Source organism: Cetorhinus maximus, chromosome 9 (genome assembly GCF_964194155.1).
Source record: "Cetorhinus maximus chromosome 9, sCetMax3.hap1.1, whole genome shotgun sequence".
Lineage (NCBI taxonomy): Eukaryota > Metazoa > Chordata > Chondrichthyes > Lamniformes > Cetorhinidae > Cetorhinus > Cetorhinus maximus.
The window spans coordinates 84,427,051-84,443,664 of record NC_135887.1 but is presented as its reverse complement, the minus strand read 5'-3'; the positions used below and the strand labels follow the sequence as shown (position 1 = coordinate 84,443,664).

General features: G+C 42.2%; 1 protein-coding gene across 4 annotated transcripts in view; it reads left to right on the top strand.

Moving 5' to 3' along the window:
• slc67a1 (solute carrier family 67 member 1) overlaps positions 1–16,614 on the top strand; it is a 132,435-nt gene that overhangs the window by 74,353 nt on the left and 41,468 nt on the right. For all 4 annotated transcript variants that reach the window (XM_078548970.1, XM_078548969.1, XM_078548968.1 and 1 more), the window contains exon 8: positions 15,916–16,017. In XM_078548970.1, coding sequence (XP_078405096.1) covers positions 15,916–16,017 — 102 coding nt within the window. The remainder of the gene's footprint in view (positions 1–15,915; positions 16,018–16,614) is intronic.

The following is a 16,614-nucleotide window of genomic DNA, read 5'->3' as shown; positions in this document are numbered from 1 at the left end:
CCTTTGAGGTGACTAATACTAGTCCAGAATTCCACTCTGGCTCTGATTGATGTTAGGCAGCACAAAGTTCTTGTAAGAGGTGATCTCTGCCACAACCAAAATGTGCAATCATTTTGTACAGCACAACTGAATGTGAATCATCAGCTTCAGTTAAATCAGACGAGCTGCGCTGTTATCTGTGGCACCACTCGAATTTAATGCTGTGTGAAATGAATAAGAATAATCCCAGTGATTATGATTAAAAAGGCAACGCCCTCACCTAAGGCTCTTGCTGTTGCTTCAATGGAGCAGTCTTGCAGGATTATAGATACTCCCAATGAATCAGAGCTGCAACTCCTTTCTGCAAAAAATATCAGTGCTGCTGAAGGCAGCTATTAACCAGTCACTTAATTATCAATAAGGAATTAATTGGTATTAAGGATTTCTTTGTGCTACCTGGTTTAGTCTTATGACTGTGATCCAGGTGTATTTGGGTGTGTTTCTCCACTATTTTTCCAGGAGAAAGTTGTTCTTGATACCATCTTGGTATAGTTTGCTAAATTAAAGGCTCTATATGAATGCATATTGTCATTGTTTTTTCATATTCTACAGTGACAATCTGGGTTCCTATAAAGTGGGTGTCAGTGAGATACTAGTTGGTGACGTGTGCAGGGTATTACTCAAAACCTCTGTTTTCCAGTTTCTCCCCTTTTTGCCTGAACATACGAAACAGGTGCAGAAGTAGGCGTTTCGGCCCCTCAAACCTGTTCCACCATTCAATAAGATCATGGCTGATCTGTTTGTGTTTTGAATTCCAATTTCCATCTATCCCAATACCCTTTGATTCCCTTGTCTAACAAGAATCTACCTACCTCCATCTTTAAAATATTCAGTGAACCTGCCTTAACCACCTCCTGAGGCAGAGTTCCAGAGTCGCACAACCCTCTGAGAGAAAGAGATGCTCCTGACCTCTGTCCTAAAAGGGCAACCCCTAATTCTAAAACAGTGCCTCCTAGTTCTGGACTCACCCATAAGAGCAAACATCCTTTCCCCATAGACTTTGTCAAGGCCATTCAGGATCTTTTATACTTGACTCAAGGCATCCCTCACTCTTCTAAACTCCAGTGGAAACAAGCCCAGTCTGTCCAACCTTTCCTCATAAGACTGCCCGCTCATTCAAGGGCATCAATCCAGTAAACGTCCTTTGAACTGCTTCCAACACATTTACATCCTTCCTTAAATAAGGAGACCAAAGCTGCACACACTATTCAAAATGTGGTCTCACCAATGCCCTGTATAACTGAAGCATAACATCCTTACTTTTATGTTCAATTCCTCTTGTAATAAAGGATAGCATTCCATTAGCCACCTTAATTATTTGCTGTACCTGCATACTACCTTTTTGTGACTCATGCACTAGAACGCATTGATCCTTCTGCACCTTGGAATTCTGCAGTTGTTCTCCATTTAAGTCTGCTTTTTTATTCTTCCTGCAAAAGTGAACAACTTCACATTTTTCCATGTTATATTCCATTTGTCAGATTTTTGCCCACCCACTCAACCTATCTATATACGTCTGCAACCTCCTTATGTCTTCTTCACAACATACTTTCCTACCTACCTTGGTATCATCTGCAAATTTAGCGACCATGCCTTCGCTCCATTCGTCTAAATCATTGACATAAATTGTAAAAAGTTGAGGCCCCAGCACAGACCCCTGTGGGATTCCACTCATTATCTCCTGCCAATTAGGAAGAAGACTCATTTATGCATACTCTCTGCTTTCTGCCAGCCTGCCAATCTTCTTTCCATGCTAATACATTACCCCCTACACCATGAGCTTTTATTTTCTGTAATGACCTTTGATGTGGCACCTTATCAAATGCTTTCTGGATATCCAAGTGCAGTACATCTACAGGCTCCCCTTTATCCACGGCGCATGTTATTCCTTCAAAGCACTCCAATAAATTTGTTAAACATGATTTCCCTTTCACATGTTTCTGATTACCTTGAGTTTTTCTAAGTGCCCAGCTATAACCTCCTTAATGATTGATTCCATATAGATAAGATACAGCCTCATTGCAAAGAGTTACAGCCCTAATTCATTGAGCAACACTGATTCCCATCAGAAGGTGAAGTGTAGATCAAATTGAAAGAGATGATAATAGCTGGCATGAGAAAGTATGCATCTTAAAAACAGCCCGGGCAAAAAGAGAGGTACAGACAATAGCACATCGAAGCACAGCAGGATGAAGCCCCAGCATAATGCAAAAACAGTGCTAACCTTAAGAAAAATTTGAGTTGCAATTCAAAATTCCCATTTATGATTTTCAAGACATCCAATACTAGGCCATCAGGAGAATATCTTGGGTATTCCTGCATCAGCATGATTCAAATGAAGGCACCATCAAGTGCCATAATGTGTTATAAAGACCAGTAGGCCCAAGTTTTATCTGTGGTCTGTCCTGAGTTAACTGATCAGCAAAACAAAAGTAGGGGTGTTACAATTGGCTTGGGTACACCTAGGATAGGGAGGAATAAAAATCAACCAATGTTTCTCTTTGATCGCTATCCAGCGACTCCTGTTGGAAAGTGCACATGCCAGGACTTTGAAGAAGGACAGAATTGTGATTAGCTGTGATAGCTCCACAGTTGAATAATTTTTTGTCACTTGCTGCCCAGACTCTCACATGAGGAATTAGTGAGTTGCTGGAACAATCACACCTCAATAAGAGTCAATGCCTTCAAGACAGTACAAGAAAAAAAATTGAAAACGTAGCTGGTGAATTTTTCTTTCTCATGCAACATTTTTGTTCCTCAGTGATTGTGTCTCAGATAAAATGATGCCTGTCATTCCTTAAATTCATGCAAACCTGACTCATCCTTAACCTTTCTGTTCTTGCACATTTTATGTGTGACACATTCATGATTTATGACTTATGCAGATCTAAGATTTAATATATAGGAGTGCAGCTGTAGGGTAGCACAGGTAGTACTGTGCATAATTGGCAGTATACTCACAGCGTATGCCACTTTTATCTACAGAAAATGCTAGCAATACACAACAGGTTGATCAGCACCCTGAGATAAAAAGGACAGGCTAATATTTTACATGCAGACCTTTTGTCTGAAAGGTTCTGATGATGCCTTTCCACTCAAAATATTTAAGTGTAGATGTAATAAAGAAAAGCCAATGTGATGAATTGTAAGAAGGTCCAGAGTGTCAGAATAACATCATTTGTGATGTGCATGTGACAGTGATGCAGTCTCTCCTGTTCTAGTCTTTCAGATCATTGCCAGTATAACCTTGGTTATCATAAGCATCAACATTTACATTAAACATTTCCTGATATATACAGCTTGAGGTGCTTTACATAGGTTCAAGGCCCTATTTGTCCAATAGCAGGAGGCCTTAACTTTTCCCACTAAGCCTATGTGGCAGCTGCCTCAGACTTCAGTGCTTCTCTCAGCTTGTGCTATATGTGCCAGTCTGGAACACTTGGTTGTGGTCAGCTCCCTGCACTGGAAGACCAACAAGTTCCAGGCAGAGCAAAGAGCATCTTTCATCGAATTGATGGCCTTCCAGCAAAAAGTTGTTGTTTGTTTCAGTGAGCATCCCTGGAAACAGTCTGTAGAGCACAGAATCTTGTGGTACAGAGCAGCTCAGGATGAACTCCAACAAAAACTACTGCATCTCTTTCCAGATGTTCTTTGAAAATGCACATTCCAGAAGAAGATGTCTGACAGTCTCTTCCCCACCGCAGCTGCCTTGAGAGCTGCGTGCATTGCCACTGAGTTGTCAGGTCAGTGTGAAGGACCTTTCGAGAAGGGCCTTCTCACCATTAGCTAAGCTATGTCTTGGTGCTTGTTTGAAAGTTTTGCCGATGATGTATTCTGCCAAGAGACTTTACCAGTCTGCTCAGAGGACCATTCACCACCTCCTTTTTCCACAGGACTGAAGGATGTTATATGCAGACCACTGCCTGATTGACTTGTGCAAAATGTGTTTTTCTATTTTTTTTGTGGGAAGAATGGTATGGCACATTCCGACTGTATGGAGAATTCTGCGACAATATGGACAGACCCATCCTTCTCAACATCAGGGGTAGATTGAGCCTCAGCATGTAGTGACACTTGGTGTGTGTGTGTGTACCAAGGGTCTATGCACAGCTTTATGCAGCCACACACAAAGGTGGCTACCAGGATGAGGACAACAGTGGCCATAATTTTTCCCCCTTTTATCTGGAGATTTGTACATCGTGTCCCTGTGAACATGGTCCATTTTTCATTTCCAGGTAAAGTGGACGATGTAGGAGCAGGGTATGGGCCAAGCCTGCAGCATGTGTGACAACACCAAGAAGACCTTTGCACCTTATAACCAAGTTCTTGCCCGCAATCGAGAGAGCGCGTCACTCCCACATTCCCACTTTCTGCTTTACTTTAGCTATCCACTCCTCCCAGTTCTTGGTGCAAGCCCTGATTCCTCCAAACTATATTTCCAGCACCTTCAGGTAATCTGATCTGACACTGAAGAGGACAAATGATCAGCAGCTCCTGTTCCCAAAGAACCTGGGTTCAATTTTGCTACAGTTTACCCTTGCTCTTGAAGCCAGTTTGAACTGGTTACAGATGATCATTAATCTGCGGATCAGTGCAGGAGATGGCAAATTCGTCCATGTATAAGGAGACCTTGACCTTAGCCACTCCACTGTCTGGGCTAATCTCCGCAGTTATGACCATATCCTTCCTGATGGTTGGGATGCAAAAGGTTCAATATAAAACACAAACAAGACAGAGGACTTGCCTAATCCCAGCTTTGATTAGAAAATTTTCCAATTCCTATCCATTGATTAAAATTATATGACTGATGTGTGGAGCAGGTGGATCAATTTTGGATTCATTCCCAAACTTAATTTTCAGGAACACGTCCATCATGTACATGTATGATACTTTATCAAGGCTTTCTCCTGATCCAAGATGATTAAGCAATGTCCACCCTCCTGTCTGTTATGTAGGTAATTGTATCCATGAGTAGCATGAGGCTTTCAGCTATGGCACAGGTCTAATCTTGGTGAATCACCAGCTTCAGAGCAGCCTTGACCCAATTAGCAGTAGCCTTCAACAGAATTTTGAAGTCAATGTTAAGCAGTGAAATTGCCCCCGGTTTCTGATCTCTTCCTTCTCCCCCTTTTCTTTGTAGACAAGGGTGATGATGCCTCTCCTTATGGATTCTGGCATACTGCTGGCCAGACCATTCTCTCATACACGTCCAGCAGGTCTGGGCCGATCCAATCCCACAGACTCAAACTCAGCCGGTAAAACATCACTTCTGTGAGTTTTACTCATCCCAAAGGACCTGGCAGCTTTTGTAAGTTCATCAAGAGTTAAGGTTTATCCAGGTTTTACACTTGCTGCAATCTAAAACCTCTGAGATAGAGGACTGGGCCATGTCTGTAGGCTTCACATTGGCATAAGAATATTTGTCAATCGTTAGTATGCCTGGCTGTGAGATGTTACCGAGGTATTTTCTTCCTTCAGGCATCTAATCACAAAGTTCACTCTGTACCTGCTGGATAAAGAGCATGAGCACATCTCATCCCGCTCCAAGGAGCGGACTCTACTGGAAGATGATCTTGAAGAGCTCTGAGGCACATAGGGAGGCCTACTGGTTCTTCACCTCTTGGAGTCCCTCCCTGACATCAACCTCCATTGAATCAAGCAGGAACAGATTCTACATGATTTTCTGGAGTCAGGACATTTCCTCCTGTCTCCGTCTCTCATATTCTGAATGCCATTCAGGATGAAGAACCTCTTGATGTTCACCTTGATTTCCTCCCACCAGTGTGTCGGGGCGCACAGAAGGGCTTAATGTTTCTGCAACTTTTTAAGTCCCTTTTTAGTTCTTCATGATTTTTGGAGTCAGCAGTTTCACATTCAGCTTCCATATCCCCTGCCAAGCTCTGGTTTTCATGTGGATGACAATTTTCCAGTAGGAGGCAGCAGTTAGAGAAGAACACAGGCATGACAGGAAGTCTATCCTGAAATGGATGGATCTGGCTGAACCCAGCCAGGAGCATCTGAGCAATGCTCCGTCTGCAGGGTTCTTGAAGATGTTGAGCAGCTTGGTGTCTTTTACCATTTCCATCAGGAGTCTGGACATTGTGTCCAGTTCTCTGTCGGTTCTGCCAGATCATTCAGCTGCATCAATGATGCAGTTGAAGTCACTGGCCAGGATGATTGGCCTAACCATTGCCAGCAGCAGTGGGAACTGCTGGAAGACAGCTTGCTCTTAAGAGACAGGGCACTTACGTTGATTAGCCGGAGCAGGGCATTTTTGTGCTGTCCATCTGCTTTGAAAACGTGAGTGCCCACCACCTCTTTTGCTTCAGTGATGGTGAAGTTGCATCCCCACAGTAAAATATCCAGACTGTAGGAGCATAAATTGTTGTGTCTTGACCAGATCAATGACCTGTGGGACCATCATCGCAATTACTACCATTAGTTTAGAATTAGCAGTCTTACGGACTCAAAACGTTAACTGTTTCTCTCTCCACAGATGCTGCCGTATGTGCTGAGTTTTTCCAGCATTCTGTTTTTATTTCCGATTTCCAGCATCCGCAGTATTTTGTTTTCACATGTAGCAAACTCTATTAGATCGTAATGCAGATGAGGTAGATTCAGTATATTTTCCTGCCCCTTTATACTTCCATGTAGCTCAACCAATCCTCAGATGACAGCAGCCATACTTCACTCAGGAAGTATCTACATGTACAGTCAAGTGGAAGTTGGAATCCCTGTGTAGTTTACGTTATGCCCTTGAACCATCAAGTGTACAGCAGGGGTGGAGAATGCCACAGATTTTGAGTAACAAAGTTTTTGCTGATCTCTTCCTTAATTGAGATGATTAAAGTCTGAGGTTGTGGCTGGCATCAGCTCGGTGAGAATCTGGGATGCCTTAAAATTTTGAAAGACTAAAGCCCTTTATCTGTGTACTTTCCATTTTGCCTGACCCACTACTGCTATCTCCCCCAGTCCTAAATCCCAGTGCACATGCTCCACTTTTCAATTCTATTCTCTTCTTTCACTAGACTCTATTGCCAGTGGCAGAGCCTCAACAACTGTGTTCTGGTTTCTGGGAGCCTGCACCTTGCTACTTTTCTACTTATTTTCAAAGGCCTCTCAGAAACCTACCTCTTCAAACAGACTTTTGTCCCCTCTAACAAGATCTCCCCGCTCAACACCCTTGGATCTTAAAAGACACCGGGAGTCATTCCTCACAAGATAGGCCTTGTGCAAGTGTAGATTTTTGATGGTTTCTCCACTTCTATCATAAAGGCATTGACTTCTCAGGGGGTACATTTCCATGGCTGCTGGCAACCTTTCAATGTCTCCCTTTAGTGGCTGTGTTTCCTGTATAAGCCTAAATAGCATTGACAGAATATTCAATGGGTGATACACCAGACACCATCCTGCTTTCATTTGATATCCACACATTAGCATTTTCACGCTGAGTCTCTATACAATGATCAGGTGTGGGAATTGTGGCTGAATTCCTTTGTTCACTGATCCAAGGGCACTCGCTCATCTAAGATTAACTGACTCAATGCAGACTGGACACCTTCTGGCCAGTGTGATTCAGTATCGTACTGGGTAATGGCTTTACTCACCAAAGCCTTAGAAAGTTTTTAATGGTTTTACCACTCTTATTGGAACATTCTTCCTATTCACAATAGCTTGCACATAGTTAAAAGCAAAATACTGCGGATGCTGGAAATCTGAAACAAAAACAAAAATACCTGGAAAAACTCAGCAGGTCTGACAGCATCTGCGAAGGGGGATACAGTTGACGTTTCGAGTCCGTATGACTCTTCATCAGAACTAAGGAAATAGAGAAATGAGGTGAAATATAAGCTGGTAGAGGGGGGTGGGACAGGTAGAGCTGGATAGGGGGCCAGTGATAGGTAGAGGCAAAGAAGAGATTGCCAAAGATGTCATAGACAAAAGGACAAAGGGTGTTGATGGTGGTGATATTATCTAAGGAAGGTGCTAATGGGGACATTAAGGGTAGCAAGCAGGACAAGCTAGTGGCAGATGGCCCTAGTGGGGGTGGGGTGGGGGGAAGGGATCGAAATGGGCTAGAAGGTGGAAATCTAAGGAATGTGCTAATAGGGACATTAAGGGTAGCAAGCAGGACAAGCTAGTGGCAGATGCCCCTAGTGGGGGTGGGGTGGGGGGAAGGGATCGAAATAGGCTAAAAGGTGGAGATCTAAGGAATGTGCTAATGGGGACATTGCACGTAGTGCTGGTTATTGAATGTCAATCATTCTCTTGCATTTTTGATGACAAGGTATTATAAGATCAAAGAGATTGGAATCCAGACCAGCTGAGTTACTTTAACCCAGCATAATACGTTTCCTACAATTAGCTTAACAATGTGATGTTGATTTTAACCTGAAATACCTGAGTTTCCTCTCTGAACCCAAGTTACTTGCTTTCTCACAATGAATAATGACTTGGCACCTGTAAAGCTGAGGGTGGAATGTAAACTGAGTGACAATCAAATAGTTGAGAGTGCAACCGTGGGAAAAGGTGCAGCTCAAAAAAAGCCCAAAGGCAGCACATTCAATGTTACATATTGAAAAGTCTTAGTATTAGGCTGGTCCTACTAATCTCTGACAATGGAGCTTCTCAGTTATATTCAGCTACTTGAGGGAATATTGGAAAAGTACTGTAGGCATCAGGAAGTGGAAGGTGCAGCTTGTTGAACTGAGTGTGACCATGGTCATTCACTATGCAACACACGTCCAGGCATCTCTAGGTCAACCAACCAGTCCAACTATTGAGAGAACTCTTCCAGGGCTGATTGTGTTGGGAATAGGTTGAAAGAAAAGAAGTGTCCCTAGAGCATCCTTCTTGATGTTTCAGATTCCAAACTCTAAGTTCCAGTGTAATGACAGAAAGAGACTGGAGCCACAAGTATTCAACCTGCGACATGGCCTCAAAATCTGGGAAACTGAAACTCTTGGCTAACTGACAGCTGTTGCGGCTGATTGATTGCAATGCACATCACACAAGCGTTCATGGCCTTTGGGCAAATCTGCCCTCTCTGACTATTGTAGCTTCTCTTAATCTTGGCATACCAACTCCCTGAATCACCCTTTTTTAAAAAAAATCCTCTTTTGTTTGTCAATTTTCTTCTCTGTCTTAAAGGCATTAGGGGTTTTTACGTGACCGGGTTTTATCAATCCTGTTTATACTTCATTGTACTGCTGAGGGAGTGCTGCACTGCTGATAACTGAGCCACATCTGCCCTTTTAGGTCAGTGTGTGCTTCCCATGCCACTATTCATGGAAGAGCAGGGAATTTTCCCAGTGTCCTAGTCAAAATTTATCTCCCACTTAAAGATTATCTGGATATTTATCTTATTGATGTTTGTGGGCCCTTGCATTCTATATAATTTGTGTATAGTATGGCAAGAAATAGGCCATTCAACCCAAATGGTCCATGCTGATGTTTATGCTCCCCATGACTCTCCTCCCACACCTATTCATCTAAACCTACTAACATAATCTACTTTTCTTTCCTCCCTCATATATTTTATCTAATTTTTCCTTAATAATCTATGCTACTGACCTCAACTACTCCTTGTGGCAGCAAGTTCCACATTATAACCACTCTCTAGGTAAAGGACTTTCACCTGAATTCCCAATAGGATTTATTAGTGACTATGATATATTTATGGCCCCTCATTCTGGTCTCCCCTGCAGGTGGAAACATCTCTATGCCTACCTATCAAACTCTTTCATAACCTTAAAAACCTGTATCAGGTCACCCCTCACTCTTCTCTTTTCTAGGGAAAAGAACCCACCTATTTGTTCAATCTTTTCTGATGGGTACAGTAAACTTTGTGTTATCCAGCACTCTACCAATCAGAATTCTCTACTAACCAGAATTTCTGATGTTCCCCTAATTAAATCGTTACTTTACCAACCAGAAGCAACTACAAAGCTATCCGAAACCCAGACCTGTATACGTCATTGTTTTATACTTTAATTTATGTTTTAATGTATTATTAATGATTTAGAAGCTAAAAAGCATACTGGTATTTACTTCCTGAGTAGTTGCATATTAGTTCATGCTACAAGTATTGCTTTGTATTCCATTGGTAAATGAAACTCTTGGTTAACCAGCATTTTTGACTAACCGGCATCACCCATTCCCCACCCATGCTGGATAATAAAGATTTTACAGTATATGTAATCTTTCAGTTCTGGTTTAGTTCTAATAAACCTTTTTTGCCCCTTCTATATCCTTTATATATATATATATATAATATAGAGACTAGAATTGCTCACAGTATTCCAAATGTGGTCTAATCAAGGTTCTATTCAAATTTAGCATAACTTTTCTGCTTTTCGATTCTACCCCTTTAGAAATGCTTTGTTTAGTTTTATTTTGGCCTTATTAACTTGCATCACTACTTTTGACGATTTGTGTATCCATACCCCAAATCACTCTGCTTCCCTACCCGATTTAGGCTCCTTATTTCCCAAGGAGTATGTGGCTTCCCTATTTTCTCAACCAAAATGTAGCACCTCACATTGATCTATATTGAATTAGTCAATTACATGCCTGTTCTGCAAGTTTATTGATGCCTTCCTGTATTTTGTTGCAGTCTTCATCTGAGCTAACTGCACCTTTCTCCCCCCGCCAAACCTGGTGAAATCCACAAATTTTTGATAGCAGTACTTAGCGTTTTGGGAAAGCCCAGGTGCATTTGTAAACTGGCTGCAGAATTTCCCTACATTACAACAGTGACTGCACTTCAAAGTAAATAATTGACCGTGAAGCACTTTGGGCATCTTTAGGTCATGAAAGGTACTTTGTAAAAACAAATTCTTTCTTTATGGAGAAATCTCTGGGTGACACTCTATCATCTTACAGTGGGCTTTAGGTGCTGGTTTCTGCAGAAGTGCTTAGCTCTACTGTGTAATCCAGAGATAAACTGTCTCAACATACTTTGGCAGAACAGGAGGTCTTCAGACAAAAATAAATTTACTGAGCGACATTTCCATGCTCTATTACACTGTCTCTTTACTGCAAATCCAAAAGCATTTTTTTGCAATCACTACTTGGTGAATCATAGGCCTGCTGTTAGTTGTACTGCTAACACCCATCGTTCCACACTGGGTTAGGCTCTAAGGCACTCTATTTCTTCACTCAAGTGAAACTTCTTCGGATGTGAGGCTAAATGATGAGGATCAGAAAGGTACTGAATCATGGGGTCATCAGCCGAAGCTGTCCCATTCTCACCGGACATGCATACAGCTCATTTTAAGTAGTTAAAAGCAGAACCCCTGCATAGTTTCTTCCTTTTAACACAAAGCATTCTTGCCAATCAAGAAGCAGACTCCCATCAATATGTGAGGAGACACATTCCTTCAACGTCCTTTAGACAGAAGCATTTCTGGAGGTGAAGAAGATCTCTCTGCTCAGATCACCTTCTGCTGGAGCTTCTGCTTTCATTTGCCCATCAAATGCCATCAACAGAATTCTAGTCTCCGTTGCCATAGATTAAAGAATCTTCCAAAGTCTGACACAGTGATGCAGTATAATCTGCCATGGTTAGGGTTAAAGCACAATGTTGGCTCGGTATAAAGAGATCGTTACGTTCATCCAACTGATGCTGTACCTTGCCTAGGAGCAGAATACTCAACCTCTGACCTGTTCTTGTAGCCACAGTATTTATGTGGTTAATAATATTCCCTTTAAAATTTAGCATTGTGCCAGATCAGTTTTTTTCAGTCTGTGGTCCCTTTAATTTTTATGCGTGGCCATGCATGCAATTTTTAAAATTAATTAAGGGATGTAGACATTTCTGGCAATACCAGAATTTATTACCCATCCCTAACTGTCTCTGAGAAGGTGGTGGTGAGCCATTTCCTTAAACTGTTGCCATCCGTGCGGTGTTGGTATACCCACAGTGCGGCTAGAAAGGGAGTTCCAGATTTTGATCTAGTGACAATGAAGGAATAGTGAAATAGTTCCACATCAGCATGGCTTGTGACTTGGAGGGGAACTTGCAGTTGGTGGTGTTCCTATGTGCCTGCTACCCTTGTTTCTTCATAGTCAAAAAAATTAGAGCCAGACCTTTTGGAGTGAAATTAGTAAACATGTCTTCATACAAAGAGTGGTAGAAATTTGGAACTCTTTTAACAAAAATGGCAGTTAGGGCTTGATCAATTGCTATTTTTAATTCTGAGATTGGTAGATTTTGTTATCCAAAGTTATTAAGGGATATGAGGCAAAAGTGGGAATACGGAGTTAGGTCGCAGATCAGTCATGATCTTATTGAATGGCGGAACAGGCTCTTGGGGCTAAATGGCCAATTCCTGTTCGTATATGCCAATGTTCGATGCCTTAGTTATGGAACATAGCAGTAGGAGTAGGCCATTCAACCCTTTGAGGTGCTCCGTCATTCAATAAGATCATGGCTGATCTGGTTGTGTCTCAACTCCACTTTGCTGCCTGCCTCCCATAACCCTAGACTCCCTTGTGTCTATCAAAAATCTGTCTAACTCTGCTTTGAATAAATTGAATGACCCAGCCTCCCCTGCTTTCTGGGGAAGGGAATTCCATATGTTAATGACTAATGAAGGTCATAATGTGCTATGAAGTGGCATGCTACCATGTCTGCAGAGCTCCAGCGGCAAAGTCAGATGGCAGCCATGATGGGGCCTGCCACTGCCCTGCAGAAGATTGTAGGTAGTACCTTAAAGGGCCAGCAGCCTCATCGAACACAAAAGAGGCAAAATGCAAGGTTAACCATACTATCCGGTGCAAGATTTCCCAGCTTCCAAAAGTTTCAACCCATTAAAAAAATGTTAACCTCTACTCACTTTGAACCTGACAGCTGTGCACCAAACTGTTCGGGTTTGGCAATTTCAGCTTTGAAAACTGCGTTCTTGCCCTCTCCAGCCTGTTACCAAGCTGTGCAAGGAGCTTAATGGGCTGTTACTTGAAGGCAAGCAGATTCGCCATTCTCCCCCTCCCTGCCCTGCCATTGAAAATTGCTTGACGTTCCAGAAGCAGTGGTATCCAGTGCCACCCTCCAGGAACGTGATTTTCAAACTACGCCCACACCCCTTCCCGACCCCATTAGCAATTGAAAATTCTGGCCCATGAGTGTGATGAGAGAGTGCTGCCCCCACCCCCAACAAAACCCTGGCAAAACTGCCTTACACCATCATGGTAGTAGTTGCATTCTATTCAAAGGTTTCTGTCAAGAGAAAAAGCAGTTTGACATTTTTGGGTTCATCTGAACTGAAGGTTGCATCATTATCTGACTGGGTTAGTGTACCTGTTTCATTCATAAACAGGAAGGTGGCTTTATCACAATCTTTTCAAACCACTTCCTTCCTCTTTTGTTTAACAATGAGCCCTGATTCCAGATGGGCAAACAAAAGCAGGACAGGTTTGTGCAGGTCAGCTGCAGACACAGGACACTGTTTGCTTTTCCACTTTTCAGCACTTGCAGTTTTTTTTTATATTCAGACCACTGCTGAGGGGTCACTGCTGACCAGTGTGGGTCATGACCATTTTTAAAATACTAATTTTCTCCCTCCATTTCCTAAAGGCACCTACTTATGCTGGGGTAGTGTTCTTTAAGGACTAACAGTGAGCTGATAGCTCTGACAAGTGACCATTCTTAATGTGTCAGTGCAGACAATAAATTGTCAGTAACACATATAATTGTGGGGCAGCCTTACAGCTGAACCTAATCAATGCCAACACTACAGTTTCCAGAGGACAGTCACTGGAAAACAGTTAGACATTGAAATTCTTCCTGATTTCCAGCCGTTAACCGAGGAATATCGAAGTTGATTGTATCGTTGCCTATGTTGAAATCAGCTAATTCAGCACAACCTGTGCTTGAAAGCGGGAATCTTCTAACCTGTATGGCTCAGTACCACAGCAGGTGGTGTGCTGGTCTAGAGAGAGCTGGGTTGCAATGCAGTATTCACATGTTGTGCAAGGGCATGGCCCAGCATCTGGAGGTCATTCCACATACCTGTCCTGCACTTGTTTGCCTGGAATTTGAACTCTCTGACACCAAACAAAAGAATGAAGTGGTTTGAATGAGAGAGGAAGTAACCTCCCTATTTGTGATTGAAGCAAGTGGACTGACTATCATCAGTTAATGACTGAGTCACAGAAATGCCCGACCTGACATTGTTGAGTCAGTGAATGCAGAGAAAGGTAAATGTCAGCTCTACATACTGTACAGTCATTGTCTCACAAACTCTGTGTGCTGCCAACTTCACAAACATTTCCTCGGTGTACTTCCATATACAACTCTATGTACAGTTCCATATACAACATTGAAATCATAGTGATTAGCATGAGGACTCATGCTTCGGTACATATCTACATCCTTTGACATGGTCTAGGACATGTATTGTATGATGGAACTATAACCAAGCTCATCCTTACTGATTCACTGTTAGGAATTAAAAATGTTCACAGATCCTGATAATCCAGTGACTAAAATATAGCCTGATGTGGCACTGAGCAATAAAGACCATAAGGTTGCAGGTTCAAACAGCTCCAAATCACTAATATAAAATAAAAACATAAAGTGCTGGAAATATACAGCAGATCTGTCTGCATCTGTGGAGAGAGAAACAGAGTTAACTTTTTGAGTCGAATATGATTCTTCAGAACTGAAGGAAGGTAGAAATGTGATGAGTTTTATGCTGTTAAAAGGGGGACAGGGAGAAAGAACAAAAGGAAAGGAATGTGATAGGGTAGAGGGTGGGAGAGATTAAATGACAAAGATGTAATGGAACAAAAGGCAAAGGGAGTGGTAATGGTTGTAGCAAAGAAACAAAGCATTTGTCCAGAGTGAGTGCAAATGCCAGAATAATGAACAGCTCTGTCTAAAGCAAAAACATGAAGAACAAGATTCAAATCAGCACATGGCGAAAAAAAAACAAATCAAAATGATGGACAGAGTTCATGGTCTGACATTTTTGAAATCAATTTTGAGTCCAGAAGGCTGTAAAGTACCAAATCGGGTGATGAGGCGCTGTTTCTTGAGCTTGCGTTGAGCTTCACTGGAACACTGCAACAGGCCGAGGACAGAGATGTGAGTATGAGGGCAAGGTGGTGAATTAAAATGGCAAGGAACCGGAAGCTCAGGCTCATGCTTGTGGACTGAGCAGAGGTGTTCCCCAAAGCGGCCACCCAATCTGCGTTTGGTGTCTCCAGTGTAGAGGAGAATTCATTGAGAGTAGTCAATACAGCATACTAAATTGAAAAAAGTACAAGTAAATCACTGCTTCACCTGGAAGGAGTGTTTTGGGCCTTGGATGGTGAGGAGAAAGGAGATAAAAGGCAGGTGTTACACCTCTTACAATGGGGACTAGGTGGGGTACTGTTCTATGACCCAGGTTTGTGGGTCAAGAGAGTCTGAGGCAAGTGAATGCATCCCCTGCATCCCTCTGATCAACTAATTCAGCACAGAACCTGGGACTTTCTGGTCTGTATGGCTCACTAGATCACTATGCAGTGTATTTTCATAATAAGTCATAAAAGAGCGGGAGGGTTTGAGGGGGGTGTTTAATAGCAGCAATATATTAATAATTACTGTGTTGTATTGTCCACTTACCAGTGTCTATGGGAGGAACTATTTTGGTTAAGGGGTTAAGGTGTTAGGAGTGATTGAAGAGAAAAAAAATCATTGATTGGCAGCAATAACTACTGATATTTCTCCTGCGTTTATAACTTAAGAGAGGAGAATTTTATTTCATTAATCTTGGCTGAATTCAAACCTGGGTCATAGAACAGTACCCCACCTAGTCCCCTATCCCAAGCTATTGCATGCTTTTAAGATTAAATCAACGTAACTCTCTGATTCTTTTTACTGTTTCCCAGGTTATGCAGGGACTAGTGGTTGGATGGCTGACTCAGCGAATTGCAGAGAGAACCCTACTTTTCTGGTCCATCCTGCTGATTTGTCTGGTGGGTTTGGCCACGGTAAGTTTTGATCTTGCATCCCTGCATTACGCTGGGTGGTGTTCTTCATCTGCCTTGTATTCAAAGTGAATATTTCAAGAAAATAATGAGAGCACATGTCCTTAATGACCCAGTAAGTAATGTGCCAGATGGTGTATTACTGAGCCACAAAGATTAAGGCGGTTGTGCACACAGGATCTAAGAAGTGTTAGAGAAAATGAAAGGAAAATCACAATTATTTTTAATGCCCTGATGATTTTGCTTCCTAGTTGCTTGCAGATGTGTCCTGGAGGTTAATTTTCAATTCCTGGAAACTCGGTCAATCTTGGAGTGTTGATAATCCTAAGTGAGAGAGAGGTGGGGAGAAAATTGACAGGAAAATGACAGTTCAAAGAGAAATGTTAAATAAAAGCTTTTGTCCATCACCACAGTAACCCAATGAGCTGTCTCACTATAGCAGCTGTGCTTGTGGATATGACTTCAATAGCAGGATGCAGTTTATAGCTTGAGGCTAGTCCACATCCTCACAATGATGTAAGATAAGGGTCACAGGGTAAATTCAGGGATTCTTCCTGTGGGACGTAAAGCATTCTCAGGCTGAGGGGAATGTATTAGGTT